Raw genomic sequence first — 22,203 nt, 5'->3', positions numbered from 1 at the left:
GACTCTCGCGAGATTTAGAAAGCTTCCTCCTGCTCTGCCCGCTGCTTCCTGCACCCACCGGAATTCTCTCGGCGGTTTTTGCGGAGCCCCGGCCGCCGAGACGCGCACCCGGACCCGGTCTCCGTGGCGGTCAGCTGTCCCGCTGCCCCACCCCCATCCCCTGCCGAAACGGGCGAGGGACTCGGGCCTGAATTGTCGGCTGCCGTAAGGATCCCTGGGCCAGGCTTTCGCGCGCGGCGACGAGATATCTCCGTGATGGAGCTCTTGTTTTATTCCCCCTGTTAGAATACGTGTCTGGGGAGCAAGCGCGTCCGTATGAATGGTCCTCAGTCCCCCGAACGGAGAGAACGGCTGCCGGAACGCTGCAGCTCTAGCCCGCGGTGGTTGCCGGCCATGGTCAGTTCGCTTCATTGAGCCTCGGCCAGGCGGCTAAGCTAGCTAGCGTCGAGCGGTCCTTCAAGTCAGAGACGCGTTTGCTGGCGTTCCGTGTCTGTTGCAAAGAGAAAGGAAAAAAGAAAAAGAGACTGCGCAGTCAGCAGCCACCATGGCTCCGAAGAAGAGACCCGTCCCCGTGCCTCTACATATACCCCAGACTGGAGAGGGCCAGGCGACGATGAACGTCGACGCCGCTACTGAGTGAGTGAGACAAGCTTGGTGTTTTCATGCCCGGTCCGTGTGGATGTATTTTTTTTTTTTTTCGTTTGTTTTAAACCTCCTGGGAAAATGCATATTAATTTTGTGAATGTCTAGTGTCTGCGTGTCTGTATCTTCTTGTATTCTTTCCCCGACTTGCATGTGACTCGTTTTCTCCCATCATGGTCTTCTCAGGGCCAACCTGGAAGCGCTACAGAAGAAGCTTGGCGAGTTGGACTTGGATGAGCAGCAGCGGAAACGCTTGGAGGCTTTTCTCACCCAGAAAGCCCAGGTGGGCGAGCTCAAAGACGACGACTTCCACCCCATCTGTGAGCTCGGCGCCGGCAACGGTGGCGTGGTCCACAAAGTCCGCCACAAACCGTCTCGGTTGATCATGGCCAGGAAGGTGAGGTGTCTGGTCTTGAAACAGGCACTGCCTACTTTTTGATGCTAGGCTTTTTTTTTTTTAAATTGAATGGTTATGTCATCCCCTCTCCCCCAAAACCCAAACCCCAGCTCATTCATTTGGAAATCAAACCAGCGATAAGGAATCAGATCATCAGAGAACTGCAAGTGCTGCATGAATGCAACTCGCCCTACATAGTGGGTTTCTACGGAGCGTTCTACAGTGATGGGGAGATCAGCATCTGCATGGAACACATGGTGAGGGGCGGTGAATTGTGGTGAAATGCAACTCGTTCATGCCCGTCTCGGTAGAACGAGAACGTATATAAATGTTTAATACTTTTGATTTTGGACAGGATGGCGGGTCCCTGGATCAGGTACTTAAAGAGGCTAGGAGAATTCCGGAAGAAATTCTAGGCAAAGTCAGCATAGCAGTGAGTATTCCAATTTATTTGACATTGCAGTACTCAGACTTTGATCTGGTTAGTGGGTGGTTTCAAGTAGTTTAGTTTGCTGCGGCATAATCTTTGCATTTTTCATCAATCATTTGAGTCAGTTTTAGAAGAAGAAGGCTCTAGGTTTTGTGCAGAAGTTTAGAGATAATTGAATATATCTTTAACCCTGACGTCCCAGATGATGTCAAATAGAACAATGATGTGGTGATCTTGGTACGGTACTCGGAAGTTTTAATTATTTCTGGATTGACCCGTGTCTGCTGTGGAATAATGCCTTGGCACCTACCGTTCAGGATAGATATGAGAAATTGACATTTGATTTGGAACTGAGTCCATTATGCTGTAAAGCGGGTTCCACTAGCCAAATGAGTTTTACAAAGAGCAGTGAACATTTACAGGTATGCCTGAAGATCAGTTTATTAAGCAAATTAATCAAACCTTTAAACAGGGATGTTTTAATAACAGGGTATGGAGCTTTAATTAAATGGGTAATCAGTAGCAGCTAACATTCTAGCTGTAGAACTTATAATGCTTCACAGTGAACATCCATTTCTGTGCCTTTTTTCTAATTGATTCACACTTTGCATAATCATATGATTACAAGGTCTGTAAGCTCTCAATGCAGCATTATCAGTCACTTTACACGACCCATATATGCACTTTTTTCCAGTTATCTTGATGAAGAAATTTTGTTTGCTTATTGGTTGTTTGTACAATTTCTAAGGCTTAAAAGGCTAAAATACGCAATGGCACACCACCATCAATGATTGCAGTCAGACTGTGAGTCAATCAGGTGGAATTGTCCTAGTAGCTCACTTGATTTGTTCAAATATCGACAATTTATTTTGCTTTTGGGCTTTTCTGCAGAATTCAGCTGCAGTGCTTGTAATGCTGGTTTCAGTCCTTCACTAAGATGCTTATCAGTTTGTAAATGGCTATGAAACGTTCAGTTTATGGAATGACATTTCTGACTTTGAGGGACTAAACAACTCTTTATCACCACACCAATGTTCTGTTTGACATCTTCTCAGGCAGGTCCAGCATGCATGCATTCAGTAGAAATGCTTACAAATTGATCTTGTCCTCAGCACACAGTCATCACTGTTTGGAAATAGAGCACTTACTGGTACAAAGACATGAAAGAGAAGGATGCTGCTGGAAGAGTAATTGTGTTCTTTTTGTTGTGTAAAGTAATGGAAGCGATGCAGTGTCATTTTCTGTCTCAATGTCTCTCTTGAATTTACTATTATAAGAGACAAAAACTGCCCAATATGTGTTCAGAGCACAGTCGGGATGTGGAGGGTGTGAATGGGATAAAGTGTTACATAAGTGTTACTCATGTTAATACGTTACTTTTTCATTGCCCCCGAGGTGTAATTATAAGCTTAATTCTGTGTATCTGTCTTTATCTTTGCAGAGCATCTTTAATTTACTTTTTGCTTATGCCTTATCAAATGGCAATTTTGGCAATGTAATTATGTGTTACTGTTACCCTTTTTTTGATAGGTGCTCCGAGGACTTGCATATCTGCGGGAGAAACACCAAATTATGCACCGAGGTATGTTGTAAAACCACAATACAGAAAGCTTTTTTGTAATTGTCTGTAAATGCTTACACTGCTAAAGGTCATGGTGATTCTCAGTCTGAGATTCTCTAAGCAGGTTCTCCGGACCCAGCACCAGAGCTATGAGGGTTACTACCATGCTGATGCATGGTGGTGAGTTCTGAGATGAAGTTCCTGGTGTCAGGCCGGTGGTTAGTTGGGAGCTAAGTTGGGAGGCATTAGCATAAATTTGTTGTCCAGAGCTCAAGGAGGTTGGTTCTGGGTTGGGAGCTTAATGGGGAAATGGGGCTGGTGTTGGATTCAGGGTGCTGTTGGTATTGGGAAAGACTGGTTTTTGGTGTTGGATCCAGATCTGTGATTTTTGGGTTCATGTTTCCCCGGTGTTAAAAAGTGATTGTTTAGTACCTCAGACCGTCTGTGGATTCGAACCAGTCACAAGCTCGCCTCCGCTAGGCCACCCCTGCCCCAGTGTGTGAGACTGGTCGGCGCGAGCCAGCTGTTGGGTTCGGACCTGAAGGGGTTAGTGTCAGGACGGTGGTGTTGTGGCAGGGTGAGTGACTGAGTGAGTGAAGCTGTCTGGGAGCCCAGGCAGTAATTACAGCCTCTAAGATGTGATTACCAGGCAGCCGCGCCCTACAGCCCCCTCCCTTCTATTCTGCTTGTCTCACGCCATCTCTCACACACTTGGTCTTCTGGGTTTTTTTTTTTTTTTTTTTTTTAAACCCATTTTAGAAGGGGAAGTGAAGTGACTATTCTGACGATGACAAAGAGTATTGAATTTCTCTGTAGACCCTAAAGTCCAGGCACCTGCATTTTACTGCTGAAGCTGTTGGGGCTTGTGGCAGACTTTGTAACACGTTGTGAAATATTTCAAACCTCAAATAGCTGACATGTTGGAATGCTGGTCTCAGGGAGGGGCAGGTGGTGCCAGTGGGATTTGGGCACTTGTTTTCTCCTGGAACTTACCTGAACATGATGCTTTCCCGTTCAGACGTCAAGCCGTCCAACATCTTGGTGAACTCGAGAGGGGAGATCAAGCTGTGCGATTTTGGCGTTAGCGGCCAGCTCATCGACTCCATGGCCAACTCCTTTGTGGGAACCCGCTCTTACATGTCGGTGAGTCAGCTCTCCCTGCCTGAATTACCTTGCCAGGGCCTGAGACCGTGCCCGGGAACATACCATGTGGCATGGACGCAGGAGGCTCCAGTCCTGCCCACTCCTCTCAGGGCACCTGGAAGGTGTGGCGTGGAGTGGTGCCCTCCCTGCATGCTTGGCCAGGTCTGCAGCATGTGACGTGAGCTTTTGCCTCGACAGCCGGAGAGACTGCAGGGCACACACTACTCGGTGCAGTCTGACGTGTGGAGCATGGGCCTGTCACTGGTGGAGCTGGCCATCGGCCGCTACCCCATCCCCCCTCCCGACGCCAGAGAGCTGGAAGCCATCTTTGGCCGACCTGTACTGGATGGAGCGGGTGGCGAAACACACAGTACTTCCCCTCGACCCAGACCCCCTGGAAGGCCAGTTAGCGGTAAGGGTGGTGGTCATTCTAATAACATTTACCCAATATTTACCCTGCCTGCAGTGTAAAACTGCATTTTCCACATGCACGCCACTGCTATGTTAAAGGAGGTATTCAAATTGCGTTACCCACGTGACTCTTATCCCCTCAGGACACAGCATGGACAGTCGTCCAGCGATGGCTATATTTGAACTACTGGACTACATTGTCAATGAGGTCAGAAAAAAAAAAAGTGCTGAGCGTGCACCCTATTCCCTGTGCCATTTTATTCCTCTGCAGTCCCCTCTGTGGCTCGCAGATGCCGGTTTTCAACCAACCTCTGCTCTCTTCCGTTCAGCCTCCACCCAAGCTGCCGCACGGCGTCTTCACCTCTGACTTCCAGGAGTTCGTGAATAAATGGTAGGCTGCTTTAAACGTGCTGACAAATTTTTGATCAGACCTCTGAATGTCTCCAGCCAAGCTCACAAGCCAATGTGGGTCAAATCTTTGAGGTCAAAATTTCTTTGGGGGTGTGGCATGTTGTATTTAGAAGGCAGCAATTCCTAGAACAGCCATGTTTTTATATGTTAAAAAGGTTCAATAAAATCATGTAATATATATTTTACAGATTACGTATGTTCTTTTTCTTATGTTTAAAGCCTCATCAAGAATCCTGCAGACAGAGCCGACTTGAAGATGTTGATGGTAAGCTTTTTTTTTCTCTAATTGTTGCTATGTCACCATTAAAGAGAAAAGTGTTTGCTGACTTGCTGACCTGACTTTTTATTATTATTTATTTATTTATTTATTTTTTAATTATATTTATCTATTTTTTTATATAAACCTGAGCTTTTGTTAATCATATTTGGTTAGGCATATAATATTTTCCTTTTTTCAATTGTGACATATTACACAATGGCATAGAGGTTGCATTCACCTGAATACAGCATGTTTAAAATGGGCTAATTCTGTTCCCCTTTTCACAGAACCATGTCTTCATTAAACGCTCTGAGGTGGAGGAGGTGGACTTTGCGGGCTGGCTGTGCAAAACCATGGGCCTGAACCAGCCCAGCACACCGACCCGCGGTGCTGACTGAGCAGCACAAGGCTGACTCCCCCCCCCCCTGGCTACCTGGATCCTCCTGCCATCTCAGTGTCACTCATACATATGCACACAAACATTTCCCAAACTACATTTTACCGTTTTCATCTTGCCTTTTGGTAAACAATTGCAAAGCCCTCTAAAGTGTTTAGTCCTATAACCGAGCCATCTTTGACAACTATAATTTCCAAAAAACTAAAATTGTCGACGTACTCATTTTTTTCTCTCTACGTTTCACAGTGAATGTGTCCAGATTTTCAGGCGACTGAATGTGGAGGGACTGGCTCAGTACTTATCAATTTCAATAGTGAACACAGTTTTGGTTTGTATCATATCATTAATTTAAAAAAGTGCATTGCATCGCACTGTGTAATATAATTTGTCACGGTGACTGCCCAGATTATTTTGTGAAACACTGAGCTCAGACGATCTTTGGCCTGTTTATATCAAACCAATGAAAGGGCCTGTCATGCACTGATCATGCGTCGATCAGTGATCTTACAATTTCAATGCACCTTCCAGTGTTCAAATTAGCCAGGATTAAAATAAACTCACACCTTGAATGTCATTGTTCATGAAGTGTATTACTGACCCCATAAAATTATGGTTCAGTAAGTTTACAGACAGATTGATCCATAATGTACTGTACAACCTCCATCAGCATCGGGGAAGATTAAATTAAATAGACCAGGCTTGACATCGAAGGACCTGGATATCCGAATTTTCAGAGGTTTACAATGTTGTGGTCTCATAATGAATTATTTTTTTTTTTTTAAATAATGGCACGGTTCGCGGTTCTGCTTTATTTATTGTCATTGTGTTAATTTCAGTGTCTCAGATGCTTGAATCTCATCTTTGTCTTGTTTTTGAATGATAGTGTTGTTTTTTGTTTGGAGCAGTCCAGATTGCCTAAATATTATACTTTCTTCATCTAGTCAAAGTTGTCAGGCCTTTGACTTGCATCAGGCAGAGTGTTGGTGATACAGCTGTGATGTGCTTGCTCTCTCTCCTGTATTCCCTGGCTATGGCTGTCCTGTATTATTCCCTCCAGACAAAGCATTCATTACAGAACAACGTGAAAGCATTGCTGTGCATTTGTGTACAAAGCTAACGCTACAGTACTGAAGTACTGTTGTTGCAGTCTTAAAGAAATAGCCTTTTTTTGACTGGTTTAGAAGATACGGAAACGTCATTTTATTATCATACAAGATATGTTGAATACGGTTATAATATAAAAATAAAACTATTTGTGAATGATTGTTTATGCCCGTTGAATAATGTTTTTTGTAGGCACTTTAGTTTCTTGCCACCCTTGTGACTCTTGTAATACATTTTAAGTATTGTTTTTAATAGCAAAATAATAGCTGATCCAAAATATACCGTTTGTGAGACTAAAACCACAATTTCACCCACAGATGGTTAAACTATAGGTGAAGGCCATAAGGGATGTGGGACCATGGTTCATTTCATCAGCCAAGTCAGTTTAGTAATAACTAATTTAGCTGACTAAATGTTCACAAATGGATGATGTTGAGGAAGCAATTTTTGTGTTTAAACGAATGAATTACTTTTTAAAAGATTATATGGGTGGTGCGAGGCCGTGCAATGTTTCTGACACTGCCCTCTGTGGTTCATGTGTGTAATCTCCACCACAGTGATGCCGTACTCTGCTGCATACTGGTTAGACTGGTCCCCATTATTGAGTCACCATGTTTGCATGCTGGATACAGACGTTGAAGGGCACTCTTAAGTACACCGCCATTGGCCACTGTAAAAACTGAGAAATTGCTTATTAAAATGCTGAAGTCTCTTTAGACTATCTGTTCGTATGACTAAAAGACTCTTTAAGAAAGTAAAAATGCGTTGGAGGGGGTTGCTGGCAGACCCTGAGTGTCCTGGAATGTGCCAAGGCTTGTTTTAGGGGTGGGACACCACGACCTCAGGCTGTGGGATGGGTGGGTGTGCCTTTATTCACATAGGAGAGATACAGGAGCGAGACACACAACAATTCAAATTTAATCTCGCAGCCCTTTTTTATTTAAAACTCAAACAGAACAGAAGGTGCCAATTTATACGTAACAAAGAGGTTGAGTCCAATGTGAAAGTGTGTTTGAATATATATTTCAAATTGCTTGGCTCTGAGATGTGACTGTATTCTCCGCTCCCCAGAGAAGAGATGAAGGGACCGGCGAGAGGGAATACTGTTTCTTTAAGAGAGAGGGAGAGAGAGAGCGAGAGAAAGGGAGGGACCTCTTTGCCCTCCAGAAACCAGGAAGGGAATAGAGTTGATCGGCTGCAGCTTGGTTAGCTCATACGGGGCTTTGAGCTGCACGACAGTTAAAGAGAGAGAGAGAGAGAGGGAGAGAGCTCCGGAGAGGAGGAGAGGAGAGGAGGGCTGAGCTAACCCACCACAAGCAGCACCACGGCCATCGCAGGTGAGCAAACTGGCCCCCCCCCCCAGCCGTCTGCCCAGGGCCTGTCGGCTGGAGGGACATGGCAGAGAGGAGGAGAGGAGAAAGGAGTGAGGGAGGGGGACCGGAGGAGAGTGGTGGTGGGATGGGGGTCGCTTAACAGTGTAGTTATTATTTTATTTTATTATTTTTTTATTCTGAAGTAACTTACCTTACTGTTTGCCTATTCGCTGTTGTCTTCCAGAAGTGGATTGTTTTCCCCTCCGTCTACACTTTTAACTTTCCTGAAGGGTGGAAGCAGGGGAGAGAGATGGGGGCTCGGCGTGAGGGGGGGGCGGGTGGCACGAAAGGAACGAGGAACCAAAAATAATTCTGTCGGACAAGGTAGAACGCCAAGCGACAGCATCTAATTTTTCTCCCCCCCGATGCGCTACTGTCATTGGAGGGAAAAGTTACAGCCAAGTGTCCCGCACTGGAGTTGGTGTTGTTATTTAATCCCCCCCCCCCGCCCACCGCCTTGGTGAATTTCAGTTTTCCACAAAGTCTTTATTTAGGTCAAGATTACCGAAGTTGTCCAACTGCACAGTAAAAAGTCTGGGCGTCAGGGAAGTGTATTTTTGTGGTGGTCTCGTTCTCTTCCCCCCCCCCCCCCCCCCCCCCCCCCCGTGCGGCGCTTGGCCCTATTTGATGGCCGGTCTGTACTTTTAATACCTGGCATCCTGCTAGCAACACTGTAGTGTATAATTCAGCCCCGAGTGCTTACGTTGAAACAAGCTCCTAGATGTGGGGGTGGTGAGACAGGGAGACATGGGACTCGTAGTTCGCAGCAGCCCGGCTGAAAGCAGGTCAAATAGCGTGCAAGGACTCTCCATCCCAGAGTGCCTTGCCCTTGGCCATACAGGAAAGGGAACGGCTGCCAGCCTATCCCATCGGGGAGGTGTGGTGACTGAGTAGCTGTCAAACCAATCAGCACGGAGGGAGAGAAGCCAGAGCAGTGGGCTGAAAATAGAGGGGGGTGGTAGGTGTCTGCCTGTGTGGGATCAGGCAAGGGCTTGCCTGTGTAACTAGGGCCACTCGGAAGTTTCCTGTCTGCAGTTGCTCCGGCGCACAAGCAGGGCCCTGCCCGTACACACGGACGGAGAGCAGGCAGGGGCGACCGAGTGGGGCCCGAAGAGAGGAACTCCGTTCGGGCGGGCTGGTAAGGGCAGAGCAAACTGCACTCTTCTTACTCACCGTTCAGTGGGAGGGAGAGGTGAGGAAACTATTTGTGGGATCGCTTGAGGACCTCTTGGGTCTGGTCACATTGAGGAATTCTGGGATGCTGTGTTTAACACTGTACTGAATGTGTGATGGTGTCTAATATAAAAAAAAAAAAATTGGAGGCATCTCATGCAAGTTTGCTTTCTGATGGTTAAATGATATCGTGCGTGTGCATTTGTGAAATCTAGAGTCGATGTAGACTTGTGGTGAACGGCTGTCACAGGCTCTGTTGGTTTGACACACGGCTGGCATGAGGCAAGAAAATGTGGCACCTCTAGTGGATAGTTTCACTTCCTTTACACTTGCCGAGCACCGAGCCAAGTCAAATGCCCCAGTACTTTGATCTAGATTAAAAATAAATAAAACGAAATCAGTTAAACTACTGTGGTGATGGGAGATTTCCCGATGTTTAAATCCTCTTCTCCTGCCGTCCTGTCAATAGCTGCTACTTCCTTAGTCCCAGAAACGGTCTTATGACATGTCAAGTGTACATCAGACGTGTGTGTGTGTGTGTGTGTGTGTGTGTGTGTTTGCGCGCATGCATGCAGGAGTTACAGGAAACTGGAAGCATCTTTATTTAAGTATGATTTTTTTTTCCCCTGTTCTCATCTCATACCTGCTGAACCCGTTCTGATATGTGCGGGCATAACGAAGCAGCAGGCCGGCCCTGGAAATCCTGATTTACCTCTCTGCCTGACTATATACAGTCGTGTTCAAAATACTGGCAGTCAGACGTCCCTGACCTGATCAATCACTGTTTTTGGTAGAAATGATCTTTCTACATGCCAAACAATGTACTTGCAGGTGTAGTAGAGTATTAATGCTGCTGATTCTGTGTAATTGAATCACTAAATGAAAGGGGTGTGTTCAAAATTATGGCAGTGTGTTCAATTAGTGAGATTGTTCCTTCTTTGAAAAACAGGTGACAATTATTCCCCTTATTTAAGGAAGGAAAGCAGTAAATGTTATTCATGCTGGTTATAGTGCATTCTCTCTGAAATTGAGGGAAATGGGGGAAACTTAAGTGTAAAAAAATAAGTGTAGAAAAATGATTGGCTGCTCAGCTAAAATGATCGCAAAATGGCAACCAAAACCTGAAAGAAAAACTATCATTCGAGATGATCGACGAATTGCCAAAATGGCAAGGACTCAGCCAACAATCAGCTCCAGGAAGATCAAAAAAGGTCTAAAGTTACCTGTGAGTACTGTTATAATTAGAACACTGTTGAAAAAAGATGCGGTTACAATTTGGCAAAGCGCACATTGACTGGCCTAAAGAGAAATGGCGCAACGTTTTGTGGACTGATTGTTCTTTTTGGGTCTAGTGGCCCCCCAAACACTGAATTCAAGCCACAGTACACTCTGAAGACCGTGAAGCATGGTGGCGCAAGCCCCATGATATGGGGATGTTTCACATACTACGATATCATTTATCGCATACCAGGGATCATGGATCAGTTTGAATACATCAGAATACTTGAAGAGGTCATGCTACCTCATGCTGAAGAGGAAAGGCCCTTGAAAGGGGTGTTCCATCAAGACAGCGTCCCCAAACACACCAGTAAATGGTAAAAATCTTGGTTTGGCCAGCCCAATCCCCGGACCTTAATCCAATAGAAAACTTGTGGGGTGACATCAAAAAAGCAGTTTCTGAGGCAAACCCAAGAAATACTGAAGAACTGTGAAATGTAGTCCAATCATCCTGGGCTGGAATACCTGTTTTTTTAATATTGACTTTTCTTCAATTTCTTTATAGGATTAACACATTTGATATATTTTTATATATAATATATTTAATAGTTTTGGACTAGAATGTGTAGGAATGCATGGAATTGAATACATTTGTGTTTTTTGAATTTATTCACTCACATCAATGAAAGCATCAAGGTCAAACCAGGTCAATTTTGCACAACGGACTGAAGGGTGGTGCAAGTGTCTATGAAGCTTTGAAAAGGGCAAAGATATGAGATCGAAATACTGTCTATCTGTCTTTTTTGTCCGTGTTATTTAATATGAGGGAAGTGCAGTTTTGCGACAGGCATGGTTTTGTAGACCTTTTAAAGTCACGTGTACATGATTTATGGCGGGGTATGTAAACCTCTGACGACGTACAATGCATGGTGTGGGAAATGTGATGTTGGTTTAGGCAGGAATGACCTGGTGGGGAAGTGGTGCAGACATTGCACGCGTTTGGGGCGAAACTTTGCTCAGGAGACATGAAGCAAGAGGAGATGGGCTTTTTGCGGCGTTGGCTAGACTAAACTGAGCCGCCCCATTAGGAAAGGGGCTTGTCTTGTAAACAAAAAGGAAAAAAAATATTTTTGACTCCTGTCCCCCGTCTCTCGTTTGGCTTTAGTTTTTTTTCGGGAGGTGCCAGCTCGGTGGACAGCTTTTCTTTGGAGGGCCCAGTTTGAGCGAGATGTGGTGTTCCTGTGCGGCTCATTCATTGGTAATCAGAGAGCGCACCTCATCATATGCTCTCATTGCATATTTAAAGGGCTTTCTTGGAGGTTTCATTATCTCTCAGAACTGTGGCTATACTTAGGTCGCTATACGCCATAGTATCAAATTTTTTATTTTGATTTTTTTGGAACCTGGTCGCCAGTAGGCAGCGGGGCTCTTTGAGTTTGAGGGAGTCCTGCGTGCCGATTGGCCGGCCAGGTGGCTCTTGTGTCGGCCTCCTCAGCGGCGGCCTGAGAGGAAGTGGAAGCTGTGGTGGGCCGGCGGTGGCGGGAGCGCACTGCAGTCTCTGGGGGAGCCGGTCATCTGATAACAGAGCGGGTTCTGTTACACCCGCACCAGAGACTCTCAGGAAGCCGTCATCTGCCCGCGTGCATGCAGGCGACTGTGTGCATCCCCCGTCCAAAGGCGGGACCATACCGGACCCCGCTTCACTCAAAGCGAACTTCCAGAAACTTGAGGCGCTCCAGTCGGAAATTAAACACACTGTTGCTGCGGTCAATGCCGTGACACATTCGCTTCAACAGTCATTGCTAGTCCCTCTTTCTGATTATCTCGGGAACTTTGACCTTTGGATTTCCACCATAAAAAAAATTCTTAGCTGGTCTTCCTTGCACTAAAACTTTATGAGTCCAGTAAGACACAAGAAGCTGAAATTATAATAAAGGCTTTTGGTAGGCGAAGGTTAATGAAGGTTTTATGAGTCTGGGTGCTGTTTCCACTGTGACTGTGGTACTTGTGTGTGTGTGTGTGTGTGTGTGTGTGTTGAGTTTGTTTTAAAAGACCTCACCCACTACCTTTCAGGGAATTGTGAGCCGAAGTCTTGATCTTTGGCAGCGTCTTGCCATCACACCAGTTTAACAGCCCAGCCCCACAACTCCAGTTTTATCGGTTGCTCGCCCCACTTCCTGCTTCTCGCCCGGTGTGCCCAGGCAGGCTTCCTATGGCCGCCGTCGCAGGCAGCAGTGACTCACGCTCAGGCCCTCGCTCAAAATCCTGCCGTTCTTGGAACCGCCCGCCCCCTCCTCCATAGCGTTTCCGATTAGCTTCAAATACCCTCCCGACCTTGAACCCAGCTGACCTTCGTCCCGCTCCACCTCAGTCCCGCGCCGCGGCCCGTAATCGCAGATCCCGAAAGGCTGCGCGGGTTGGGGGACGTCCGCGCGCCGCCGTGACTGTCCGTGGCCTTGTGCGGCTTTGTGCGTAGCCAAAGGCTTTGCGGCTGACGGCGTTACCGCGCTGGGGCCTTCCTAATCCTTCCTCCGACGGTACCTGCTCTCACGCCGCCCCTGCTTTTATCCCCGCAGACGTCTGATGGTGACATCGCCAAAACTGGTCAAAAGCGCAGGCTTCCAGTAATTAGCTTGACGAAGCGCCTCCAGTCCTTTATTGTCAGTGTCGTACATCAGCGTGGGGGAGGGGTCTGTGTCTGACTAGGGTGTTATATTATTAGCAATGGCGTTTTTTTTGTCGTTAATATGTTATGTATGATGAAACGCTGCGCTTGCGTTTCTCGGCCAAATCATGTTCAGTCACCTTGCGGGAGAACGGAACCTACTTTCCAAACATAACCCCAAAAAACAAATTGCTCTCCTGATAAGCGCTCACAAGCCCTTTTTCGTCTCTGTCAACCGGTAACCTTCCGCGCGACACAAAACAAAAGTTGAGGCTGGGCTCGGAGGGCCGCTCGGCTCATCCCTGAAACGTAATCTGGATGGCTGCTCTCGACGTTGGGCGCGGGATGGGGGGTGGGGTGGGGAGCTGCAGTAAGTAGTGGTTTGACTTGCAAAGCAGGGCCCTGTGCGTGCGGCCCCGGTGATGGGGCTAGGCGAGGCCTGGAAACGAGACGTCGGTGCCACGGCACAGCCCCCGCCACCTACGGCCATGAATAAGTAATGGGACATGTTTCGAGCCATGAGGAGGTTTCAGGATCAGGTTTGTTTGCAGTGTTTCCTCTTTCTTTCTCTTCATGGGTTATTCTGGGACACCGCCGCCGAAGGGCGGTTTCTATGCATTGTTTGCTTTAATGCCGGTTATTGAGGTTACGCTTAGAGCTGTGTCTTCTAGTAAAGGCCTCATTCCAACAATTCTTCAGGGTTCATATAGGAATCTTTAGTCTTGGTTCCCGGTCTTGTTCTTAATGAGGGATACATTGAGGTCTGGATAATGAAATTAACTATATATATATGTTGTAAAGCTGGCATCTCTGTTGGTCATAATTTATTTTTTGAGCCTGTACTTTATACTCATGCAAAAAAAATCCTGATACATCCTGGTAGCCGAACTAGATTTTTTGATAATTGCCCTGCCGTAATAGGGGTTTGCTGCGAATCGCTGCCAGATTTGAGGGTGTGAGAAGCCAGGTGTCAGTTAGACAGAGAGGTGTGTGGGGTGGGAAGCAGGTGGCCAGGTCGGGCGGGTTTGGAACACATACCAAGGGGCTTGGTGTGGAGGAATGTCATTTGAATGCGTTGCTCTTATAGAGAATAATCCCCCCCTGGCCTCACCCCCTGCTGGGTCTCCCTGGCAGATGGAGGGAGGGGAAGCTGGGTGGCTTCCGTGCGTGTGCGCGTGTGCGTGTTTCTGAATGGACAAATCAGGGAGGGCTTGATTCCCCGAGCCCCCACCCTCCACTCAGGCTGCTGTCGATCGTTTTAATCCCCCCCCCCCCCCCACACGTGAGCAAGGGGACAGCCTTTTCCTGAAACTTGGCACACAGTACTGGGTGGGGTAACCGGCTCAGACCGGATTGACAACCTCCCTTTAATACCGTTCCCTCACAGCTTGCGCGTGTCCTCCTCCTCCTCCAGTGGGTTTTTTTCCACTATATCTGTTAGTTAGTACCCCCCACCCCACCCCACCCCACCCCACCCCCACCCAACAGTCAACCGACACGGCAGCCTGAGCGGACCCACGCCCAGCGTGCGGCTCTGCACTGCCCTTCCCTCTGCGCACGGCCACAGGCCAGCGCTCCTCCAGTTTCCCCACATACCCGACTTCATTTCCCGACACTGATAACATTCTGATTCGAAGAGACAAACCTGTTCCGCTCTGCTTTCGGTACGAAAGGTGAGAAATTCTGTCATGAAATGGCTTTGCTCTGAACGCTGCAGATTCAAAGTGGGTCAGGGGGTCTGCTGCAGTGCTGGCCGAGAGAAGCCAAACTACATTTACATTTTACATTTACAGTATTTATCAGACGCCCTTATCCAGAGCGACTTACAATCAGTAGTTACAGGGACTGTCCCCCCCTGGAGACACTCAGGGTTTAGTGTTTTGCTCAGGGACACAATGGTAGTAAGTGGGGTTTGATCCTGTGTTCTGTGGTTCATGGCAAGAGTGTTACTCACTAGGCTACTACCCAACTAAAAAAGAAAAAATCCCACTAAACCACAGCTAAAAACTGAGAAATACTTCACCCTTTCAGGGTACCAGGGTCACTTCGCACTTTCTGAGAGTGCACCAGTCCTGTCCAGCTGACCCAAACCTGAACTTGGAAGCGGTTGCACGGATAAGAGCTTAACCTTCAGCGTTAATTAGCTGCGGTGGTGTTATGCTGTCCTGTTGAATTGGCAGGGCCTTTAACCCCCTTTCTGTAATCAGCCTATATCTGATGCAAATACTCTTTATTACAGGCATTTTGTGTTGTCAGAGTAATATTTGTATTAGTGATTAATTGTTGTATATCGCGCCCCCTAATTCTGCAATTGTCATTTTACGAGCAGTGTGCACTCTTAGCCCAGAGTCAGTCAGAACCTCTTTGATTTTATCGCACTTTCGCAAGCTTTAGAGCGTTTATTTGTGTATACAACTTTTCATGTTGACTTATTGAGTGATTTTATGTCTGCTCATGGCCTTGCCGCACAACGACTCCCTTTGTGTACTGAAAGGAACCATAAGGTCTACAGTTCAAACTCTACGGCCTGCGTTGCTCGGACTCTTGGTGCAACACGAAAAAGCGCAACAATGATTCTTCTCTCAGACAGGCAACCGGACAGACGGCAGGACGGACAAGCGGGCGGCAGCTGCGATCGGCGGCTCGGCGGCAGGCTGGTGGAAGATGTCGTCGGGGGCCGGTGGGAGGGGTGGATGGCAGGCGAGGGCCTGTGGCCGGACGGGGGAGGTGGAAGAAGGGCCGGTGGGCGTCCCCTTCCCCGAGCACAGCGCCGACATCCTCGGCAGCCTGAACAAGCAGCGGCAGAGCGGCCTGCTCTGCGACGTCCTGCTGGTGACGCAGGAGCAGGAGTTCCACGCGCACCGCTCCGTCCTGGCCTCCTGCAGCTCCTACTTCCACAAGCTCTTCACCTCTGGCATGGCCGCGGACCGGCAGAGCATCTACTCCATTGACTTTGTGCGGGCCGAGGCGCTGGCCGCGCTGCTGGACTTTGCCTACACGGCCACGCTGACGGTCAGCCGGAGCAGTGTGAGGGACATCCTGGGCGCCGCCCGCCTGTTAGAGATCTCGCCCGTCCAGGACGTCTGCACACACCTGCTGGACACCAAAGTGCTCTCTCCGCTGGTGCGTAGGCGAATCAAAACAATGCACCGCTGTGTTTCGTGCCTGTCACAAACAGGACACGTCATGGAGCATAAATTCAATTTCAAGCCAGCTCCTGAAATGAATTACCCTATTAACTATTATTATCATATTTTCTCACAATACATGTAGAAAACGATATGATGTTGTACAATGACGCTAATTGGTGCCAACCGCGATCTTGACTTATGTTTGGGCCAATGTGATATTTGTCATTGTGATGCACAGTGCGCACAATGAAGCGCTTCCTCTGTGTCTGAGGAGCGACGCCTTGTCGATTGGTGATTTAAACAAATATTAGAATTGCGGAATTCTTGTGGGTTGGCATTATTGAGACACCTTCTGTTTTTTTGTAGGCGGACAGTGAGCATGCGGACAACGAGAATGGCGATGAAAAGGCAGCGAACGGAGGAAGAGTAGGGGAGCAGGGTAACCGTCTGCGGGCCCGTGAGTATCTGGAGTTCTTCCAGCAGGGGGCGCAGTGGGTCAGCAGCAGCTGCAGTACGCCAGAGCTCAGGGACCCACCTACACACCAGCACTTTAATCAGCGCAACGGAGCGGACATCAACGGGACCCTCCCCGGGCCCCGCGAGTACTTCTCTCCTCTGGCCATCGCCTTGGCCCAGCCCCCCATGCAGGACCAGGAGGAGGAGGAGGACGAGGACGATGACGAGCGGGACGCAGTCGCAGGCGAAGACAGAGATGCGTCGGTCTGGCCCCGGGGCAACGGAAACGAAAGTGTTTCATCCTACCGCGCTCCAGGCACCCAGAATGGACATTTCTACCTCCAGCGGGAGCCCAAACTGGAGCAGGATCAGGTCGAGGATGGGGAGCAGGAGCACGGCTCCGCCAGCGCCCTGCTGCAACGGATGATGAACACCATCGAGCAACAGAAGGAGCGGCTGGCAACTAGGGAGGACGCCCCAGAAGGGGACGATCGAGATGTAGAGTTTTACTTGAAATACTTCAACAGCACGGTGGACGACGAGACCTCCAACGTGTCCCCGAACCTGCTGTGGTCATCACGGAGTGGGCCCAGCCAGATGAGCACAGGGGCTAGTGGGGAGAGGAAGATGCGCTCCAAGGCTTTCCAAAAGTGCCCCATTTGCGCCAAGGTCATCCAGGGTGCTGGGAAATTACCCAGACACATCCGCACGCACACGGGAGAGAAGCCCTACGAATGCGCCATCTGCAAAGTGCGCTTCACAAGGTACGGCTTCTTGGTGTCCCTTTTAGTTCGAATGTTGAAAATGTTTTAAGACTCACTACAGGGCCCATGTTGGAATGTGAAGGGAAATGGTGGTTGTAGCATCCGCTAAATCACCCAGTATATCAAATCCAGGCTCCACAACAATGTCTAAACCCTTCATTTTACCCTCATGGTCCCTTATCATCTATATTAATAAATGTACAAATTTACTTCCATTGAGTTCTACATTTAATCAGCAATCTTTGTAACTGAATGAGGGTTCAGTCCATGTCAGGTAGGACTTTAAACAGCTTCATATTCCAAGGTTTGGATAATGAACCGTAGCGCAGGTTGAGAGTAGAATGCAGCTCGGCCATCTCAGTTCTGTCTGAGCCTCCTCTGGATCTAAGATGTGAGCAATCAAGCATGACCCAAACCCAGCAGCCAGAACCTGAATGAAATGCTGGCAATTTAAAAATTATACTTTAAAATTAAACTTTGGCCAGCACCATACTTACATTTCTTGTAAAGGGTTTTGGCATATTACCCAAGTACTTGACAAAATGCACAATTTTGTCACCACCAAAAAGTTAGTATTGGGTGTTTTGGATGTGGGTTCTCTGTTCCTCTTCCAATAACAAATGAATCATTTCAAGAAATTCAGGATTAATTTCAAAGTCCGTTTATTGTTGCACATTGCAACATGTTTAGGATGACATGCTGTTCGAGATGTCGGCAGAACAGGGTGCTCTGTTTTAATCAAGAGGCTGTTCAGAATCTCCCACCTTCTTGAATATGTGACCATGTGACCCATGTTGCCTGGTTTAGCCATTCTGCCCACACTGATACAAAAAGCATCTGGAGCTCTCAGCATCAAAAAATTAGACTAAAGGGGAATGAATGACGCATCCACATCTGCTGGTTTGCAGATGGGCTGAACTGTGAGACTTGGTCACTGTCACAGACGGGTCAGCATTCGTTCGAGGAGGATAATCATTTTGAACATGGATTTTTTTTTTTATATTGAACTTCCCCTTTGAATGTGCTTGGAAGGATGTAAAAGGTTCAGCAACTTTAATAGAGGGGATGAAAAGAAGTGTTTCCGCGCTGCCTGCTTCTTTTGGGAATGTATTTTGTGTGGGGCAAGAAAGCAGACTTGTAACCAAAGGGATGCGGGTTCAAATCCTGAGCAGCCATGGTGCCACTGAGGTCCCCTTGAGCAAAGCAGTGTCCCCACACACTGCTCGCCGGGCGCCTTTCATGGCTGCCCACTGCCCACTAAGGGTGATGGATTTAATGCAGAGGACACATTTTGTTGTGTCAACGCATGTAGTGCTATTCTCTTTATCATAATGAAGAAACAATCACTTCACTTATAATGTACATGGCCTGATCTTTTTTTTTTAAATGCTTATTGGGGATGGGATGCCATAAAGTGCAGGTTTATAGTGAGAAGCGTCATGAGAAAGTCGTGGAATTTTAACTAGGGGGTCCTATAAAAGTGGGACGTGGCGTGACATGTTTGATTGTTATAAGGGACGAGGCTGCTGTAAAACATTCTGATACTGGGGGGGGGGTTCATCTGCGAAAGCAAGCTGTTTGAACTCGTGATCCCATGGTACGCAGATACATAGATTATCGCCCACAGTACCGAGGTTAGCTAATGGAACGTGTTTCTGTGTGGCTGGCTGGCTGGACATGGAGAAATGATTTTCTCCGTATCGACGAGCATCACCTGTTCCCTGAAGTCATCCCCTTAATTAATCAAGGAACTTAGGTTGGAAATAGATGCGGACTGGAAATATCCAGGACCCTGTTTACTCGAGTGTGATCTAAATTTGTCGTCTAAATGCAGCCGGCAGTGGGAAGGGGCATTGTAATCTTAATCCTGTTTGATCAGGGTTAAGAGTGCGCCTCGCACTGTAATAAGTCACTCCTGTCCTTTAAATAATTCACCTGTGTCAGTGTGGGCACCTTTGTTCTAAGGCCCAGTGTTGGTTGGGTGGGTGTGTGCATGCGTGAGTGTGTCTATGTTTAGTGTGTGTGTTTATAAGGCGCCATTGCAGCCTGCCTATTCACTCACTTTAACCACATCATTGGGCATAGTTGTACTCTGCCCCGGTTGCATTGGATGGGGGATGGGTGTGGTTTAATTCCTAGTCACCGTACACCCCACACACTGATACACACACTGCTGCCTCCCTAACACGCTCTCTACCACAACTGTTAAATAGGGTTGTGTTTTTATTTAAACAAGCGTTTTGTCATGGTCCTCTTTGTCGGCTTTTAGCTTAGAGAGACCCCTTTTTAATAAAAATTGTTCCAAATTCTGCCAGGGTTCAGTTGTATTTCAACTAATCACCATGGCTAATTTTCTCATGTCGCCAAAAACGCAACAGCATGTCTCGCACCAAGATGATAGCCTCATCCACTAGATCATTAGTACCACTGTATTGACCCATGCTGGTGGAACACAATACATTTACATTTACAGCATTTATCAGACGGCCTTATCCAGAGCGACTTACAATCAGTAGTTACAGGGACAGTCCCCCCTAGAGCAATTTAGGGTTAAGTGTCTTGCTCAGTGACACAATGGTAGTAAGTGGGATTTGAACCTGCTTCATAGGCGAGTGTGTTACCCACTAGGCTACTACCACCCTATGACTCTAGTGGGCAACTCACACTTTGCAAGGAAGTGTTGACCAAATAACTGGACTGTAATGTAATGTAGTGGTGGGAGAGAAAGGAGTTATATATGTAATGTGGCTCAATACAATTATGTTAATGCTGATTGTGCATGAAGATTACTTTGCTACACGTGCCAAATCTCTCTCCGAGTTGGTGATGCCATCTGTTGCCATTGTAACACGACAGTCAATGTAATACACCTATTACTCAAGGCCCTAAGAAAAGTTAGTTGCATAAAACTATGATAATATTCTCTATTGAATCTTTTTCCTTGATTGATGTCTAAGGTGTTTTAAGGTGGTAATAATATCTTATACCAACACTCACATATTCATGGAATTCTGTTCAAATATATACGTTATATTCTTTTTTTATATTCATTTATATTCTTTAAGGTATCAATGTGAAAGTGAAGTGATTGTCACTTGTGATACACAGCAGCACAGCACACGGTGCACACAGTGAAATTTGTCCTCTGCATTTAACCCATCACCCTTAGTGAGCAGTGGGCAGCCATGACAGGCGCCTGGGGAGCAGTGTGTGGGGACGGCACTTTGCTCACCGTCCCCACGGTCCCACCTTGGCGGATCGGGATTCAAACCGGCAACCTTCTGATTACGGGGCCGCTTCCTTAACTGCTAGGCCACCACTGCCCCTGTATTTGAACTATGGTGCCTGAGTTAATAAGACATCGACCTGTGCTCTCTACATTAACACAGACTTCTGCTTGATACTTGATACAGCCAACCCCATAAGAACATTTTTTTGTGCAACACTCACTGGCAAATTTTCTCTTATTAGACAAGGAGGTGCCCCGAGGGTGTATGGGCTCCTCCTATAACTTAGCTGTGAACATTGAGCCCTCCAGTGCTCCACTGACTCGCTGAGGAATGACGCAGATAAAAAGTGCAGGTTTATGGCCCTGCCCTGATACGACCTGACTTCCTTTAAAGAGTACACGTGCGCTCGGCCAGCAGCTACACCTGCGCCTATCTGGACCTGTGCAGCGGAATGTTTTTGTACTTGTGGCTTACTTTCAAACCACAGATTGTTTTTTATGAGTTAGCAACCAGCAAGTAGTGCCAATAATGTCCTGCGCAGATTAAGGCAATTGACAAGCGCATTGTGACAAGTTCATAGAATATCTGTAATAGTTTTTGGTAACGTGGCAGATTATGGATGTGTGATCTAAACCACTTTGTGTTCCCCCGAACAGGCAGGACAAGCTCAAGGTTCACATGCGAAAGCATACTGGGGAGAAGCCTTACCTGTGCGCTCAGTGCGGCGCCGCCTTCGCCCACAACTACGACCTGAAGAATCACATGCGCGTGCACACCGGCCTCCGCCCATACCAGTGCTCCAGCTGCTTTAAGACTTTTGTGCGCTCGGACCATCTTCACCGCCACCTCAAGAAAGACGGCTGCAACGGCATCCCCTCCCGGCGAGGCCGGAAGCCACGGGTACGGGACCCCGAGCTCCTGGAAGTCTCCATGGGTCTCCCAGACCCTGGTCCTCGTCACAACCGGGGCCGGCGGCGTCTGGAGGATGTGGTGATCGCCACGGCTGTAGAAGGAGCTCCTGAAAGCCATGCACACAGTTCACCTCTCCTGGAGAAGGCAGGAGATGCAGGATTCTGAACGCCATAACGAAACTCCGCCGAAGAGGGGGAAGTGGAACCAACAGAAAAAATAAAAAAAAAAATCTACAGAAAACGAAAGCAAACTTAGAAAAAAAAAAAAACAACATGCTCCTCTTTAAACCAAATCAGGGTGTCACAAAACCTATTCTCTGTAAAAAAAAAAAAAAAAAAAATTATATATATAATTTCCCTATGCTTTAGATTTTGATAAATAGACCCACGGGTAAGCGGTCTGTTAAAGAGCAAAGAGCACTTCAACTCACATGTCCTTTCTGTCCATCTTTCTGGGTCGTTTCTTGGTTTCTGGTAATGGAGCTTTACCATATGCACACAAGAATACGGAGCAACTATGCAGTATA

General features: G+C 47.3%; 2 protein-coding genes across 2 annotated transcripts; both read left to right on the top strand.

Moving 5' to 3' along the window:
* The first annotated feature begins 22 nt into the window (after positions 1-22).
* On the top strand, positions 23-6,914 carry map2k2a (mitogen-activated protein kinase kinase 2a). The gene is made up of 11 exons (XM_029000424.1): positions 23-636; positions 829-1,039; positions 1,150-1,296; positions 1,395-1,472; positions 3,000-3,051; positions 4,049-4,173; positions 4,372-4,585; positions 4,728-4,792; positions 4,914-4,975; positions 5,215-5,260; positions 5,542-6,914. Exons 1-11 carry the CDS (start codon positions 545-547, stop codon positions 5,650-5,652), a joined length of 1,203 nt encoding a protein of 400 aa, XP_028856257.1. The 5' UTR covers positions 23-544; the 3' UTR covers positions 5,653-6,914.
* A 1,023-nt stretch (positions 6,915-7,937) lies between these two features.
* On the top strand, positions 7,938-21,948 carry zbtb7a (zinc finger and BTB domain containing 7a). The gene is made up of 4 exons (XM_029001978.1): positions 7,938-8,092; positions 15,771-16,307; positions 16,682-17,535; positions 21,422-21,948. Exons 2-4 carry the CDS (start codon positions 15,849-15,851, stop codon positions 21,840-21,842), a joined length of 1,734 nt encoding a protein of 577 aa, XP_028857811.1. The 5' UTR covers positions 7,938-8,092; positions 15,771-15,848; the 3' UTR covers positions 21,843-21,948.
* Positions 21,949-22,203: the final 255 nt, after the last annotated feature.

Source organism: Denticeps clupeoides, chromosome 13, assembly GCF_900700375.1.
Source record: "Denticeps clupeoides chromosome 13, fDenClu1.1, whole genome shotgun sequence".
NCBI lineage: Eukaryota > Metazoa > Chordata > Actinopteri > Clupeiformes > Denticipitidae > Denticeps > Denticeps clupeoides.
Note: the sequence above shows the minus strand (reverse complement) of the source record. Positions and strands in the feature narration are given on the sequence as shown.